This window comes from Erpetoichthys calabaricus, chromosome 12, assembly GCF_900747795.2.
Source record: "Erpetoichthys calabaricus chromosome 12, fErpCal1.3, whole genome shotgun sequence".
In the NCBI taxonomy this organism is placed as follows: domain Eukaryota; kingdom Metazoa; phylum Chordata; class Cladistia; order Polypteriformes; family Polypteridae; genus Erpetoichthys; species Erpetoichthys calabaricus.
In genome coordinates, this window is record NC_041405.2 from 157,807,980 (window position 1) to 157,821,405 (window position 13,426).

The window sequence follows — 13,426 nt, forward strand, 5'->3', positions numbered from 1 at the left end:
GGAACGACGAACAGACGCCGACAGGGATTCAACAATTTGACACAACTTCTGTTGGGAAACGAGTGTCCGGTGAACAGAGTGCGTCCGGGGACAGTTGAACAATTAAGTGTTGGGGTAACACAGTGCGCAAACTGGACTCTGCACCACTAAAGGTTGCATCCTTCAAACCTTGTTTTGTATGGACTTTTACAGTGTGGACTGTTTGCTTTCCTTTCTAAAAAAGGAATTTTGTTTATGTTCATTTATCTTTTTAATATACTTGTTATTGTCTGGTGTAATAGAAGTTACTGTTGCTTTTCCTGAAATTACTGCTGTGTTTTTCATTGTGTGTTTACTCACCGCCTAATTTTAAAAAACCTGTGTGCTATTATTGGTAAATTTCAGGAGTTCCCAGTCTCTTAATAAAACTGGGTTGTGTAGTCAGATATTTTAATGGTGTCTAAGTTAGAGTACCTGTAAGTGTGACCAGACACCTGTCACATATCTATCTATCATTATCATATAATACCTTGCCTATCTATCTGTTAGATAGATAGATAGATAGATAGATAGATAGATAGATAGATAGATAGATAGATAGATAGATAGATAGATAGATAGATAGATAGATAGATAGATAGATAGATAGATAGATAGATAGATAGATAGATGTGAATGGCACTATATTATAGATAGACAGGTAGATAGATGTGAAAGGCACTATAAGATAGATAGACAGATAAGGCATAATGTCATAAACGGACAGATGTATTCTAGCAGTGTGTTATCTTTTTCTTCATGATCCAGTTGTGAATATCTAAAGACATTTTTTTTTTATTAATTCTGAATTTCATTGTAATTTTGTTTCCTGCTCTTCTTTTAGGTTAAATCAATTTCAAGATTTCCCAACCCAAGCACCTCTTCTTCTCCGCCCACCACCATGAACGTGTCCAGTCTCAGCAGGTGTTTCCTGGTTAATTTACCGCCGTTACCAAAAACCAATTCCACCAGCAGCATCACGTCTCCCTGGTTCTCCACCATTTTCTGCATCATTGGCCTCAGCTCCAATCTCTTTGCATTGTTCGTCCTTCTGAATGCCTACCAACGGACCCAGAGCAGCTCCCGATCTTCTTTCCTCATCTTTCTTTCTGGTCTTGTGGTGACGGATTTCTTGGGCCTGCTGGTGACCGGAGCAATTGTTGTGACGTACCACTTTATGCACTTTAGTTGGGAAACAGTGGACCCCTGGTGCAATCTCTGCAACTATATGGGCATCTCGATGGTCTTTTTTGGGTTGAGCCCGCTGCTTCTGGGAGCCACCATGGCAGTGGAGCGCTACATGGGAATTAACCGACCATTCTCCAGGTCGACCAGCACCTCAAAGCAGCGTGCTGTGCTTACTGTGGGTCTGGTTTGGGCTTTCGCCCTCTTCATTGGCCTCCTGCCCATATTTGGATTGGGCCGCTATGAACTGCACTACCCAAAATCGTGGTGCTTTTTCCGCATTGCGTCTGAGGCTACGGATTTGGCCTTCTCCTTAACGTTCTCCATGGTGGGGCTCCTCTCTGTCGTGATGTCCTTCATCCTTAACACAATCAGCGTGGTGACACTCTTCAGGGTGTGTTGCAATCGTGACACAGTGCAGAGGAGACGCGATCACGAAGTCGAGATGATGGTGCAGCTCGTGGGAATCATGGTGATTGCATCTGTCTGTTGGAGTCCAATGCTGGTGAGTGCTGTCCATGTTGATGATCACTTGAGACCAGGGTGCAGCAGAGTTGTGTGAGCAAACCCACTCGGTCCACCAAGCTAATTTGGTAACCTGGGGCCTCATGTATAAACGGTGCGTACGCACAGAAATGTTGCGTACGAACCTTTCCACGCTCAAATCACGATGTATAAAACCTACACTTGGCGTAAAGCCACGCACATTTCCACGGTAACTCATACCTTGGCGTACGCAATTTCTCCGCTCGGTTTTGCAGACTGGCAGCACCCAGCGTCAAAGCAGTGCTACTGTTCCTGTGTGGTTACTCTTTCTTAGATCCACATACACGGCAGCGGCTTTATCAAATACACTGAAATTAACCGCATATCGTTCATAAATTTAATGCATCTGATTGTAATTAACCTGTAACAATATAATGGTCCACAGAATGGTCAAACTACTGTTCCTGTGTGCTCACCCTTTCTTTCTTAGCTCCACATTCCTGACGCGGCTTTATAAATACACTGAAATTAACTGCATATTGTTTATTAGTGTAATGCATCTGATTGTAATTAACCTGTAGCAATATAATGGTCCAGGGAATAGCCATAGTATTCCAAATACCAGAACTGCTTTAGCGTTGTTACTCTCACTGCATCTTCTTCTTCTTTCAGCTGCTCCCGTTAGGTGTTGCCACAGCAGATCATCTTTTTCCATATTACTCTCACTGCACCACTCGGAGTATTTATATCACTGTATCTGAGTGAGGAATCACAGCAGCAGCTGATCGGAAAGAGAATTATCGGTGTACAGTTTCAAGTACACACTACCTCAACCACGGCAAAAAGCGCCAAAGCCTTTCCTGTACGGACCTCGCGTTTCAGAAACAGTTTCATCCCAAGAACTATAAACGCACTCAATCAGTCCATCAAGTGCTCCTTGTAGAACTGTTTACTTATAAGTACAATCACCTCACTGTAAACTTACACTACAGTTATAATATTGCACAACCTGCGCTACTTTATAAAGCGCGTATAATGACAATATCATTTTTAAGATGAAATGCAGCAAAATATGTTGCTTATAGTATATAGATAAAACTTTAACTTCATTTAAATAATCTGTATTGTTAATAATTAAACATGTGAGGACACGGTGCCGCAGCGTATAGCTAGTTCAAGGATAGCTCCTGCCTTGCGCTGTATTCTTGCTGGTGCTGACGCGACACTGGAAGGATAGACGAATAGAATAATTAAACATGTACTACCAAGATATTTCAATGTTCCTTAAAAGTTTTGAAGAATCGGCGTTCTAAGCTTACAAATGGCTTAACGTCTATTACAGAGCTGATTGTGTGGTGATTGGAGAAAGAAAAGTAAGGACAGGAATTGGAGGTTAGTACGTTTGAAAGAGTCAGTACTTCTATAATAAATTATTTCATCGAAGGTCGCACATGGCGCAGCAAGCCTCTTGCGTGAGACATGACCAATCACTGCACCACCGTGTTCCCATGTTTAATAACATGCTTTCATTCCTATCATCATGAAAAAGATATCACGTATACATCTCAGTATTTTAATTATTCAGAGAGCTGTAATATCACGAATGTAATGGATTCTGTGTCCTGTCGGAGAAAGAGAAAGAACGGAAGCACATAGTGATTCACACACACAGAGCACATAGATGATCAAACATACAAAAAAGCATTTAACGTGCTACTTGAGAAACTAGTAAAATAAACGATTTTAAGATGAAGTTTATGATGTTCTACTTTAATGGCAAAATAAACTACGTGATTAAAGTGGAAATTTCGAGATTAAAGTTGACATTTCGTGCTTTTTTCCCACTGTGTGCCTATGTTTTTTGTTTGTACCCTAATAAGCTTTCATGTGACACTCAGACGGTGGGCTACGACTCGCCTTTTCACGGCGACTTTGATATGTGATTTCTTTTTTATTTCGAGCACTGTGCCACTTTGTGAATTTGATCTTTCAAGTTTTTCCGACACTCTGTCACTTGATCAACTTCCTTTTGTTGATTATACCACTGTTTAAACTAACAAATAGTACGTTTTTCCTTTGCCTCCACTTGGTATTCGCTGAAATTCTTATATTTTCCCCTGTGCTTTTCCCATTGTCTTTTCACAGAAGACTATTTATATTGATTTGCATATTCAAAGAGGCGTAATTCTGGGAGGAGTTGGGACGGGACAGAAGGCGCGTGCACGTGTGTTACTTTTCACGCTGATCGGGATTTATGTAGTGGAAGAACGTGAAAGTATGCGTGCGCACAGATTCCTGCATCTGGATTTTTCTGTGCGTACGCACAATCCCGCTTTTGTGCTTACGCCATGTTATAGTGTGTTATTAGTTTCAGTGTATTTATAACACCGCGTCAGGAATGTGGAGCTAAGAAAGAAAGGGTGACCACACAGGAACAGTAGCACTGCTTTGACGCTGGGTGCCGCCAGTCTGCAAAACCGAGCGGAGAAATTGCGTACGCCAAGGTATGAGGTACCGTGGAAATGCGCGTGGCTTTACGCCAAGTTTAGGTGTTATACATCGCGATTTGAGCGTGGAAAGGATCGTACTCAACATTTCTGTGCGTACGCACCGTTTATACATGAGGCCCCTGATGTTTCAGGTTCTCCAGTCATTCTACAGACCTCTGTTCTCAGACTGCAGTGATATAGTTAGGGACTGGTGAGAAAGGGAAGGGGATAGAATCAGGTGTGAACGATGGGGGGCTCTCCTGACCTGAGTCAATAACGAGAATAAACAACAAGAACATAACAAGTTAGAGAAACAAAAGGAAGGGTAAACAGGGGGTGTGACAGAAAGACCCCAAAAAGAAAAGAGGTCTTAATGTGAGGTTTGGAAATTAGATAGATAGATAGACAGATAGATAGCGTAGTCGGCAGGATTAGATAGATAGATAGATAGATAGATAGATAGATAGATAGATAGATAGATAGATAGATAGATAGATAGATAGATAGATAGATAGATAGATAGATAGATAGATAGATAGATAGATAGATAGATAGATAGATAGATAGATAGATAGCATTAAATAAAACATACATTAGCAGGATGGTTTGTAAAAATGTTTTCACTCATGAGGTGAAGCTGCAGGCCAGTTTTTGACTTTCAGGCTAAAATTAGGACATCACAGCAGCTTCATCTACTTGGATTTCCTTCCTGACCGGAATGGTTTATGACAGAGATGTGAGCCTTACAGCCTCCTCGCCACTTTGTATTCAAGGAACACGGCCTGCTTGGGCCCCACTGATAAGCGTGAGGCTGCTCCTTTATCTGAGCTGAGCAGAGTGCGGTGGGATCACTTAACCCCTCATTCCCCAGTCTTTCTTCAGCTTTGTGTGAGCTGGTTTAACCTTAACCTTCAATCAGTGGTGACTGAGTCAGACATGCAAGTGTAATTTAAATATCTCCAACTGTATACGAGGCTGAGAGCCAATTAGTGGTGGCATCCACTCATGCTTCAGATGTTCTGTTAAAATTTACGTTGACTTGTGTACTGCTGTGTGTGAACTGTTTAATCTGAGTTTCAAATGGTTATCTCGAAAGATGCTAACAACCCTTGGGTGCTGCTTCTGATTATTCAATTACTTTGATATTAAAAAAGTCATTATATCACAAGAAGGACAATTATATGAGATAGGCACCATATATTAGAGGGACAAACCGAAAGGTAAGCTTCTATATGATAGATAGATAGTGTAGTTGGCAGGATTCGATAGATAGATAGATAGATAGATAGATAGATAGATAGATAGATAGATAGATAGATAGATAGATAGATAGATAGATAGATAGATGTGAAAGGCACTATATAATATAATATAATAGATAGATAGATGTGAAAGGCACTATATAATATAATATAATAGATAGATAGATGTGAAAGGCACTATATAATATAATATAATATAATAGATAGATGTGAAAGGCACTATATAATATGATATAATAGATAGATAGATAGATAGATGTGAAAGGCACTGTATAATAGATAGATAGATCGATAGATGTGATAGGCACTATATAATAAATAAAAAGATGTGGGGGCAGCAAGATCGTGCAGTGGTAGCGCTGCTGCCTCGCAGTAAGGAGACCCAGGTTCGTTTCCTGGGTCCTCCCTGTGTGGAGTTTGCATGTTCTCCCCTTGTCTGCGTGGGTTTCCTCCGGGTGCTCCGGTTTCCTTCAATAGTCCAATGACATGCTGGTTAGGTGTATTGGCGATCCTAAAATGTCCCTAGTGCGTGCTTGGGTGCCCTGCCCAGGGTTTTTTCCTGCCTTGTGCCCTGTGTTGGCTGGGATTGGCTCCAGATGACCCCCGTGACCCTGTAGTAAGGATATAGCGTGTTGGATAATAGATGGATGCATATAGATGTGAAAGGCACTATATAATATAATAGATTGATAGATGTGAAAGGCACTATATAATAGATAGATAGATAGATAGATAGATAGATAGATAGATAGATAGATAGATAGATAGATAGATAGATAGATAGATAGATAGATAGATAGGGCCAGGCCAGGTGTCATCTACCAGTGATGGGTCTTTGCTGCGGAGTAAACCAAAGAGACAGCTGGTGGCAGCGCCCCCTCCTGCCCAACAGTGGTATCGTTCAGGTTACCTGAGCCCTTTAGAAGGTCCCTAATTGCAAATGTGTGACAGCAATCATTACGGAAACCGAAGTTTGGTTTCCTTTTTCATTAAACAACAATAATAAGTACCCGCCACATTTCTAATTTCCATCTATTCTTATAATATAACTTTTATTTGAGTTCTCTTCACATGGTCCTATTTTACTTTTACTCAAGCCACTTTCCAGACAGGTAACTCTGTTTTTTACTCAGATTTGATTGTTTGGTACTTCATACAACACAGCCAATGATCTACACCCACTTTGCCAAGGATTAACAAATTAAAACACGTTACCTGCTAGAGCCCACCCCCAAACTTTGACAGAATTCAAGTTGTATTTCATGTTCTGTGCTGTGTAACTGAAATAAATTAATTTAAACTAAGAAAGAAGTAAATATATAAAGAAACTAGCAACAAAATGTCCATTTTCTGACACATTTTTTTTTATTTTTTATTTTTTATATTAGAGAAGTGAAAATCATGAATAATAACAATAAACAGCAGGCAAGTAAATTATAATATGGCAATAATACCCCCCCCCCCCCCAACACACACACACGTAGCACATTTAATCATTTTTACCTCACATATAATAATGCTAATATTTATTTATTTATTTGTTTGTTTGTTTGTTTGTTTATTTAAAGTAATAAGCCATACATTCTTGAAAACACTGAGGTGTAATGAAAAAAAAATAAACAAAACCTTCAGTTTACTTGTATTTTAAACAGGTTGTTGTTTATCAGCTGCCCGTCTGCTCACAGCTGCAGCTCCCGTCTTCTGAGACTTTACTTTAAATGTCGTTTTGTAATTGTTTGTTAATTTAGCAGTTTCCTGATAAACACTCCAACTCTCTGTACATTTTTAGAAGTTGTTTTGAATGAAACTGTCTGCTAAATAAATAATAATAATGAGGAGGAAATACTTCAAGACCTTAGCATTGAGTGCATTCAGTTGTTTCATTTGCAAAACACGCGGTGACTCACAGAGCCTCAGTTTATGTAAAGGAGTGACGTGGAAGGACAGCCGGTCTTCTGGTCCAGAGAAGTAAAAAGAAGCGCGGCTGGGAAAAAGAAAGTTTGCATTTAGTGAATTTGATGAGTCATAAAGCGGGTTTCTTATGTGCATTAAAAATAGAAATCTCCGCTCAAACTCACAAACAGCAAGAAAGTCACAATAAACACCCTAGGAGTGTGTCGTGAGCCGTGAAAAGTCATCATGGAGGGTCTGCAATATCTGCGATTTTGCACTGACACGTTTGCAATGTGGTGGGTTTTACAGCAGGATGAAGTACTAAGTAGAGAGCTCTGAGAGTGCATTTTAAAATAAATGGAAATGCGTTTATGAAACTGTGTTAAAATTACAGACATCTGAAAATCCATCTTCTTTACCCAAGATATCTATGATAGATAGATACATAGATAGATAGACATGAAAGGCACTATATGATAGATGTATAGATAGATAGATGTGAAAAGCACTATAATAGATAGATAGATAGATAGATAGATAGATAGATAGATAGATAGATAGATAGATAGATAGATAGATAGATAGATAGATAGATAGATAGATAGATAGATAGATAGATAGATAGATAGATAGATAGATAGATATGAAAGGCACTATATGATAGATAGATAGATAGATAGATAGATAGATAGATAGATAGATAGATAGATAGATAGATAGATAGATAGATAGATAGATAGATAGATAGATAGATGTGAAAGGCACTATATAATACATCAAAATTTCATTTCATACATTTGGCCTGCAACTTCAGAAGCCAGAGTTTACAGAAAGGGAGCTGCAGCTCACCCGGGCCTCCCCATCTTCTGCGTCATCTCTCAGCCAGGGTTCTGGATCAAATGCTCATTTTGTGTCTTTGTTGTTCATTTCTGATTTATTTGTACGGGTTAGTATTCTTTTGTTTATGAGTTACGATATTCTGTATATCTGTGTTTTGTGGGTGGTCCCCCTAAAATGTGGAGCCACCTGCCAGTCACTGCCAGGTACCACCCTCAGCCCTTTAAATCCTCCCACAGTTCCCGGCTGTTCATTTCCAATGCGCTCCGGAGTTGGTGAGTCTTTTGTGTCTTTGGCTGTGGCTTAGTATTTGTGTGAATTTGTGATATTTTTTGAACATGTTGAACCTGTGAACCCCTCAAGTGGGCCTTTTAGGAAGTGGTTTTGAGACTCGCAGGCTTCGGAACTCCTATTTCGTGACACTCTATCTTGGACTTTACTGGCTCGACTCTAAGGATTCTCCTTAAAAGTCACAAACTTTCTCAGACGGCCATAAAACAGAAGTCAGAATAACAAGTCGGTGTAAAAATATCTCGTGTGTATAACCCCAGCGCTCCGCCGCCAAAATTCCTAAAGTCTCCTGGGAAGTGTGTGGCTTGTTGTTGTGGGGGTTTGTCGGGGTGGAGGGGCTGCCGTGTGTTAATCTGCACTTTGACTGCTTTTATACAAATTCTCATTACAACTTGCATCTCCTGTATTTGATGCACATGTGAACCCAGAAAACGGTTTACCTGGTGGGCTTCTTATATTTCATAATCGATGCAACACAACACAAGTTATCCCTTTCGGCCCTGACATCCTATTACTAGTACATACTGTATATGCAGCCATTTTTGTAAAGCACAGGTACGTTTGCAGCCATTGGAGCTGGGCACGCTACAATGAACGCAGAATGGAGAGAGGTGGCAGTTGCTTTGGGTGCCGCCTGGTGGCATACAGTCCGCAAAACAAGAAAGTGAAAAATGGACCACATAGTAAGTTAGCTCCACTTTCAATTTTATTTTCCTCAAGAAGATGGAAGTATTTGGCAGCTATTGTACAGTGTGAGATATGGCCAGCCGTTCATACCCCCAGGCCATCAGATGGAGCCCTCCCTGCAACATGGAGGTGCCCCGAATTCCAGAAGGGCCTCATGGACAGTGGAGTTTTAATGCACAGCCCTGCTGGATACCATGGGGGCCGCCAGGAGTCGCTGCAGGGAGGCCCAGGGATTTATATTTTCCGTATAGCCCAGAAGTATTTCCAAGTCACAGGAACGGAAGAAATGATATACTTCCGGGCTGAAGAAAAAAGAGAAGTTTTCACCTGACCCGGAAGTGCTGGATAATCACATGGACTGAGGGCTCAGAAGCACTTCCGGGTTGAGGACTATAAAGGACTGTGGGAAATCCCAGATGGATTGAGCTGAGCTGGGTGGAAGGGTGGCAATGCGTCTGGGAGAGTGGAGGATTGTGATTATTGATTTATAAAGTATTGTGGAGTGGAGGGTGCTTTGTGCACACTTATTATTATAATAAATTCATTTTGGACTTTTATCTGGTGTCTGACATCTGGTCTGAGGGTTCAAGGGGTCGACAGTGCTTCTATATTGTCACAACAGTCATATGAAAAAGTTTGGGACCCCCTCTCAGCCTGCATCATAATTGACTCTCCTTTCAACAGTAAAGATATCAGTGGTATGTCCTTCATTTCCTAGGAACATCTGAGTACTGCGGTGTTTTCAGAACAAAGATTTTTAGTGACGCAGTATTTAGTTGTAGGAAATGAAATCAAATGTGAAAAACTGGCTGTGCACAAATGTGGGTCCCCTTGTCATTGTGCTGATTTGAATGCCTGTCACTGCTCAATGCTGATTACTTGGTGTGATGAGCTCATTAAGCCTTGAACTTCATAGACAGGTGTGTCCATCATGAGATATAAAGGGATTTAAGGTGGTCAATTACAAGTTGTGCTTCCTTCCCTTTGACTCTCCTCTGAAGAGTGACAGCATGGGATCCTCAAAGCAACTCTCCAAAGATCTGAAAACAAAGATTGTTGAGTCTCCTAGTTTAGGGGAAGGCTACAAAAAGCCATCTCAGAGGTCTAAACTGTCAGTTTCTGTAACTGTAAGGAACGGAATCAGGAAATGGAAGGCCACAGGCACAGTTGCTGTTAAACCAGCAGGTCTGTCAGGCCAAGAAAAATACAGGAGCGGCATAAGAGCAGGATTGTGAGAATGGTGACAGACAACCCACAGATCACCTCCAAAGACCTGCAAGAACATCTGGCTGCAGATAGTGTATCTGTACATCGTTCTACAATTCAGAACATCTGTATGGTAGGGTGATGAGACAGAAGCCCTTTCTGCACTCACGCCACAAACAGAGTCGCTTGTTGTATGCCAATGCTCATTTAGACAAGTCAGATTCATTTGGGAACAAAGTGCTTTGGACTGATGAGACACAAATTGAGTTATTTGGTCAGAACAAAAAGCGCTTTGCATGGCGGAAGAAGAACACGGCATTCCAAGAAAAACACCTGCTACCTACTGTCAAATTTGGTGGAGGTTCCATCATGCTGTGGGGCTGTGTGGCCAGTTCAGGGACTGGGGCCCTTGTTAAAGTCGAGGGTCGGATGAATTCAACCCAATATCAACAAATTCTTCAGGATAATGTTCAAGCATCAGTCACAAAGTTGAAGTTACACAGGAGTTGGATATTCCAACAAGACAATGACCCAAAACACAGTTGGAAATCTACAAAGGCATTCATGCAGAGGGAGAAGTACAATGTTCTGGAATGGCCGTCACAGTCCCCTGACTTGAATATCAGTGAAAATCTATGGGATGATTTGAAGCAGGCTGTCCATCAAATTGAACTGAACTGGAGAGATTTTGTATGAAGAATGGTGAACAAGACCTCCATCCAGAATCAGACACTCATCAGAGGCTATAGGAGGACAGCGTCTAGAGGCTGTTACATTTACAAAAGGAGGCTCAACTAAGTATTGATGTCATATCTCTGTTGGGGTGCCCACATTTATGCACCTGTCTAATTTTGTTATGATGCATATTGCATATTTTCTGTTAATCCAATAAACTTAATGTCACTGCTGTAATCCTACTGTGTCCATAAGGCATGTCAGATATTAAAAGGAAGTTGCTGCTTTGAAAGCTCAGCCAATGAGAAACAAAATTCCAAAGAATTAAGAAGGGCTCCCAAACTTTTTCATATGACTGTATAATAATACTGATCAATTTTTTTTTTTGTTTTTTCATTTTTGACCTTCCTAGACACCCACAAGGTAGAATATCTCACAACATAATTTTTCCCATAAAAAACAGAAAATACAGGACAGAAAGGGTTAACACAAACAGATGTTTACAATTAGATAAAGAGAGCCCACCTTTGCCCAGCTGGCACCTTGTAGCCTCCCCTTGTGTATGATCGCCCCGTGCCTCCTAAACTTGAAGAAACACACACAGGCAACATTACACACAACGGGTCAAAGTGTGAGTGTGAACTGGATTAAGCTGCTCATTGGCTCAGTTTTGAAGCCGCTCGATTCGCTTCAGGGTCATTGGGGGAGGAGCCTATCTGGGTGGCACTGGGCGAGAGGCAGGAAGTGGTACAAGATCAAGTATTAGTCCACTGCAGGGCTCACTCCTCTGCACACCCACACTTGCACTGGAGCTGCTTTGAAATCGCCAGTCAACCCACCCTTTGGAGATGTGGGAGGAAGGCTGGTGGAACTGAAGGAAAGTCCATTACAGAGCACACTCACACCTGGAGCCGATTTGGAACTGCCAAGTAAAGGATACGTTTGGTATTTTTCTAGGGGAGGTTAGTTCTACACAATCATGGTGTACAAGTAAGGCGCCTCAATGCCCATGATGCACCAACATGGCGCATTGACATACTCTCTACATCACGGACCATCCCAGGATCCCAAATTTGAACCTGTGCTCTGTAAAAATAGGATGTTATTTGATTTGGATTATTAAAGCTATATGGGATACTGTAGTGAACCTAAATTCAGAGAGATTACCCCACAACACTCCAGAGAAATGCACGATACATGAGACTCGGTGCTGCAGTCAACACCTACATTGTTCTACGGTAAACTCTTTTTATTTGTAAGTCGGGAAAGCTCTCATTAAAATATCAATAGAAAATACAGTACGGTACTGGCAGCACAATTGCTTTGTATACAAGAGACATGAGATCTGAACATTGCAAGCAGGAAGCTGTTGCCTCATCCGTCTCTCTTACGGGGAATTCTGAACTCTGTTATAACGTATCGGACCCAGAATGTAAAAGCCAGGGGTGGTCAGTGCCGATCCTGGGGAGCCACACTGGTTTTCTTAGTTAGTGACTAGTTTTGGCTACTCATTAACTTCATTTAATTTATTTGCTGTTTAAGATGCAGACCCTTTAAATCAGGGCTAAGCAATGTTGGTGGTCCTGGAGGGCTGCAGTGGCTTTGGGTTTTTGTTCCAACTCAATTGCTTTCTGAGAAATCATTCAGTGCTGATGAGGACCTTATTGCTCAAGTGACATTTTTCTGCTTCATTTTAGTGGTCTCGCTGGTAGAGATTTTGAACACTGAATGGGTTATTTTGGTCTTAAACAGCTGCAGTCATTGATTTAATGGCTCCTTATTAGCAAAAAGACAAAAGAACTGGCATTTCTCCATCTAGCTTGTTTCCATTTCCACCTGGATATAGTCATTACTCACAATTTGGATTAATTAAATACTCAGAAGGAAAGTGAAGAGAATGCGAACAACTGTAGATTACTAATCCATTTCAGGGTTCTAATGACTTAGATAGATAGATAGAGTGAAAGGCACTATATGATAGATAGATAGATAGATAGATAGATAGATAGATAGATAGATAGATAGATAGATAGATAGATAGATAGATAGATAGATAGATAGATATGGAAGGCATTATATAATAGATAGATTGATATAGACTTGAAAGGCACTATATGATAGATAGATAGATAGATAGATAGATAGATAGATAGATAGATAGATAGATAGATATGGAAGGCATTATATAATAGATAGATAGATTGATATAGACTTGAAAGGCACTATATGATAGATAGATAGATAGATAGATAGATAGATAGATAGATAGATAGATAGATAGATAGATAGATAGATAGATAGATAGATAGATAGATAGATAGATAGATAGATAGATAGATAGATAGATAGATATGGAAGGCATTATATAATAGATAGATTGATATAGACTTGCTTGAA

The 13,426-nt window shown here is 40.5% G+C and overlaps 1 protein-coding gene across 2 annotated transcripts in view; it reads left to right on the forward strand.

Annotated features, from left to right (window-relative positions):
- Positions 1–13,426, forward strand: part of tbxa2r (thromboxane A2 receptor) — a 70,963-nt gene that overhangs the window by 35,012 nt on the left and 22,525 nt on the right. For both annotated transcript variants that reach the window (XM_028816608.2, XM_051935020.1), the window contains exon 2: positions 863–1,708. In XM_028816608.2, the coding sequence (XP_028672441.1) occupies positions 920–1,708 (789 nt within the window). In that variant the 5' untranslated portion in view covers positions 863–919. The remainder of the gene's footprint in view (positions 1–862; positions 1,709–13,426) is intronic.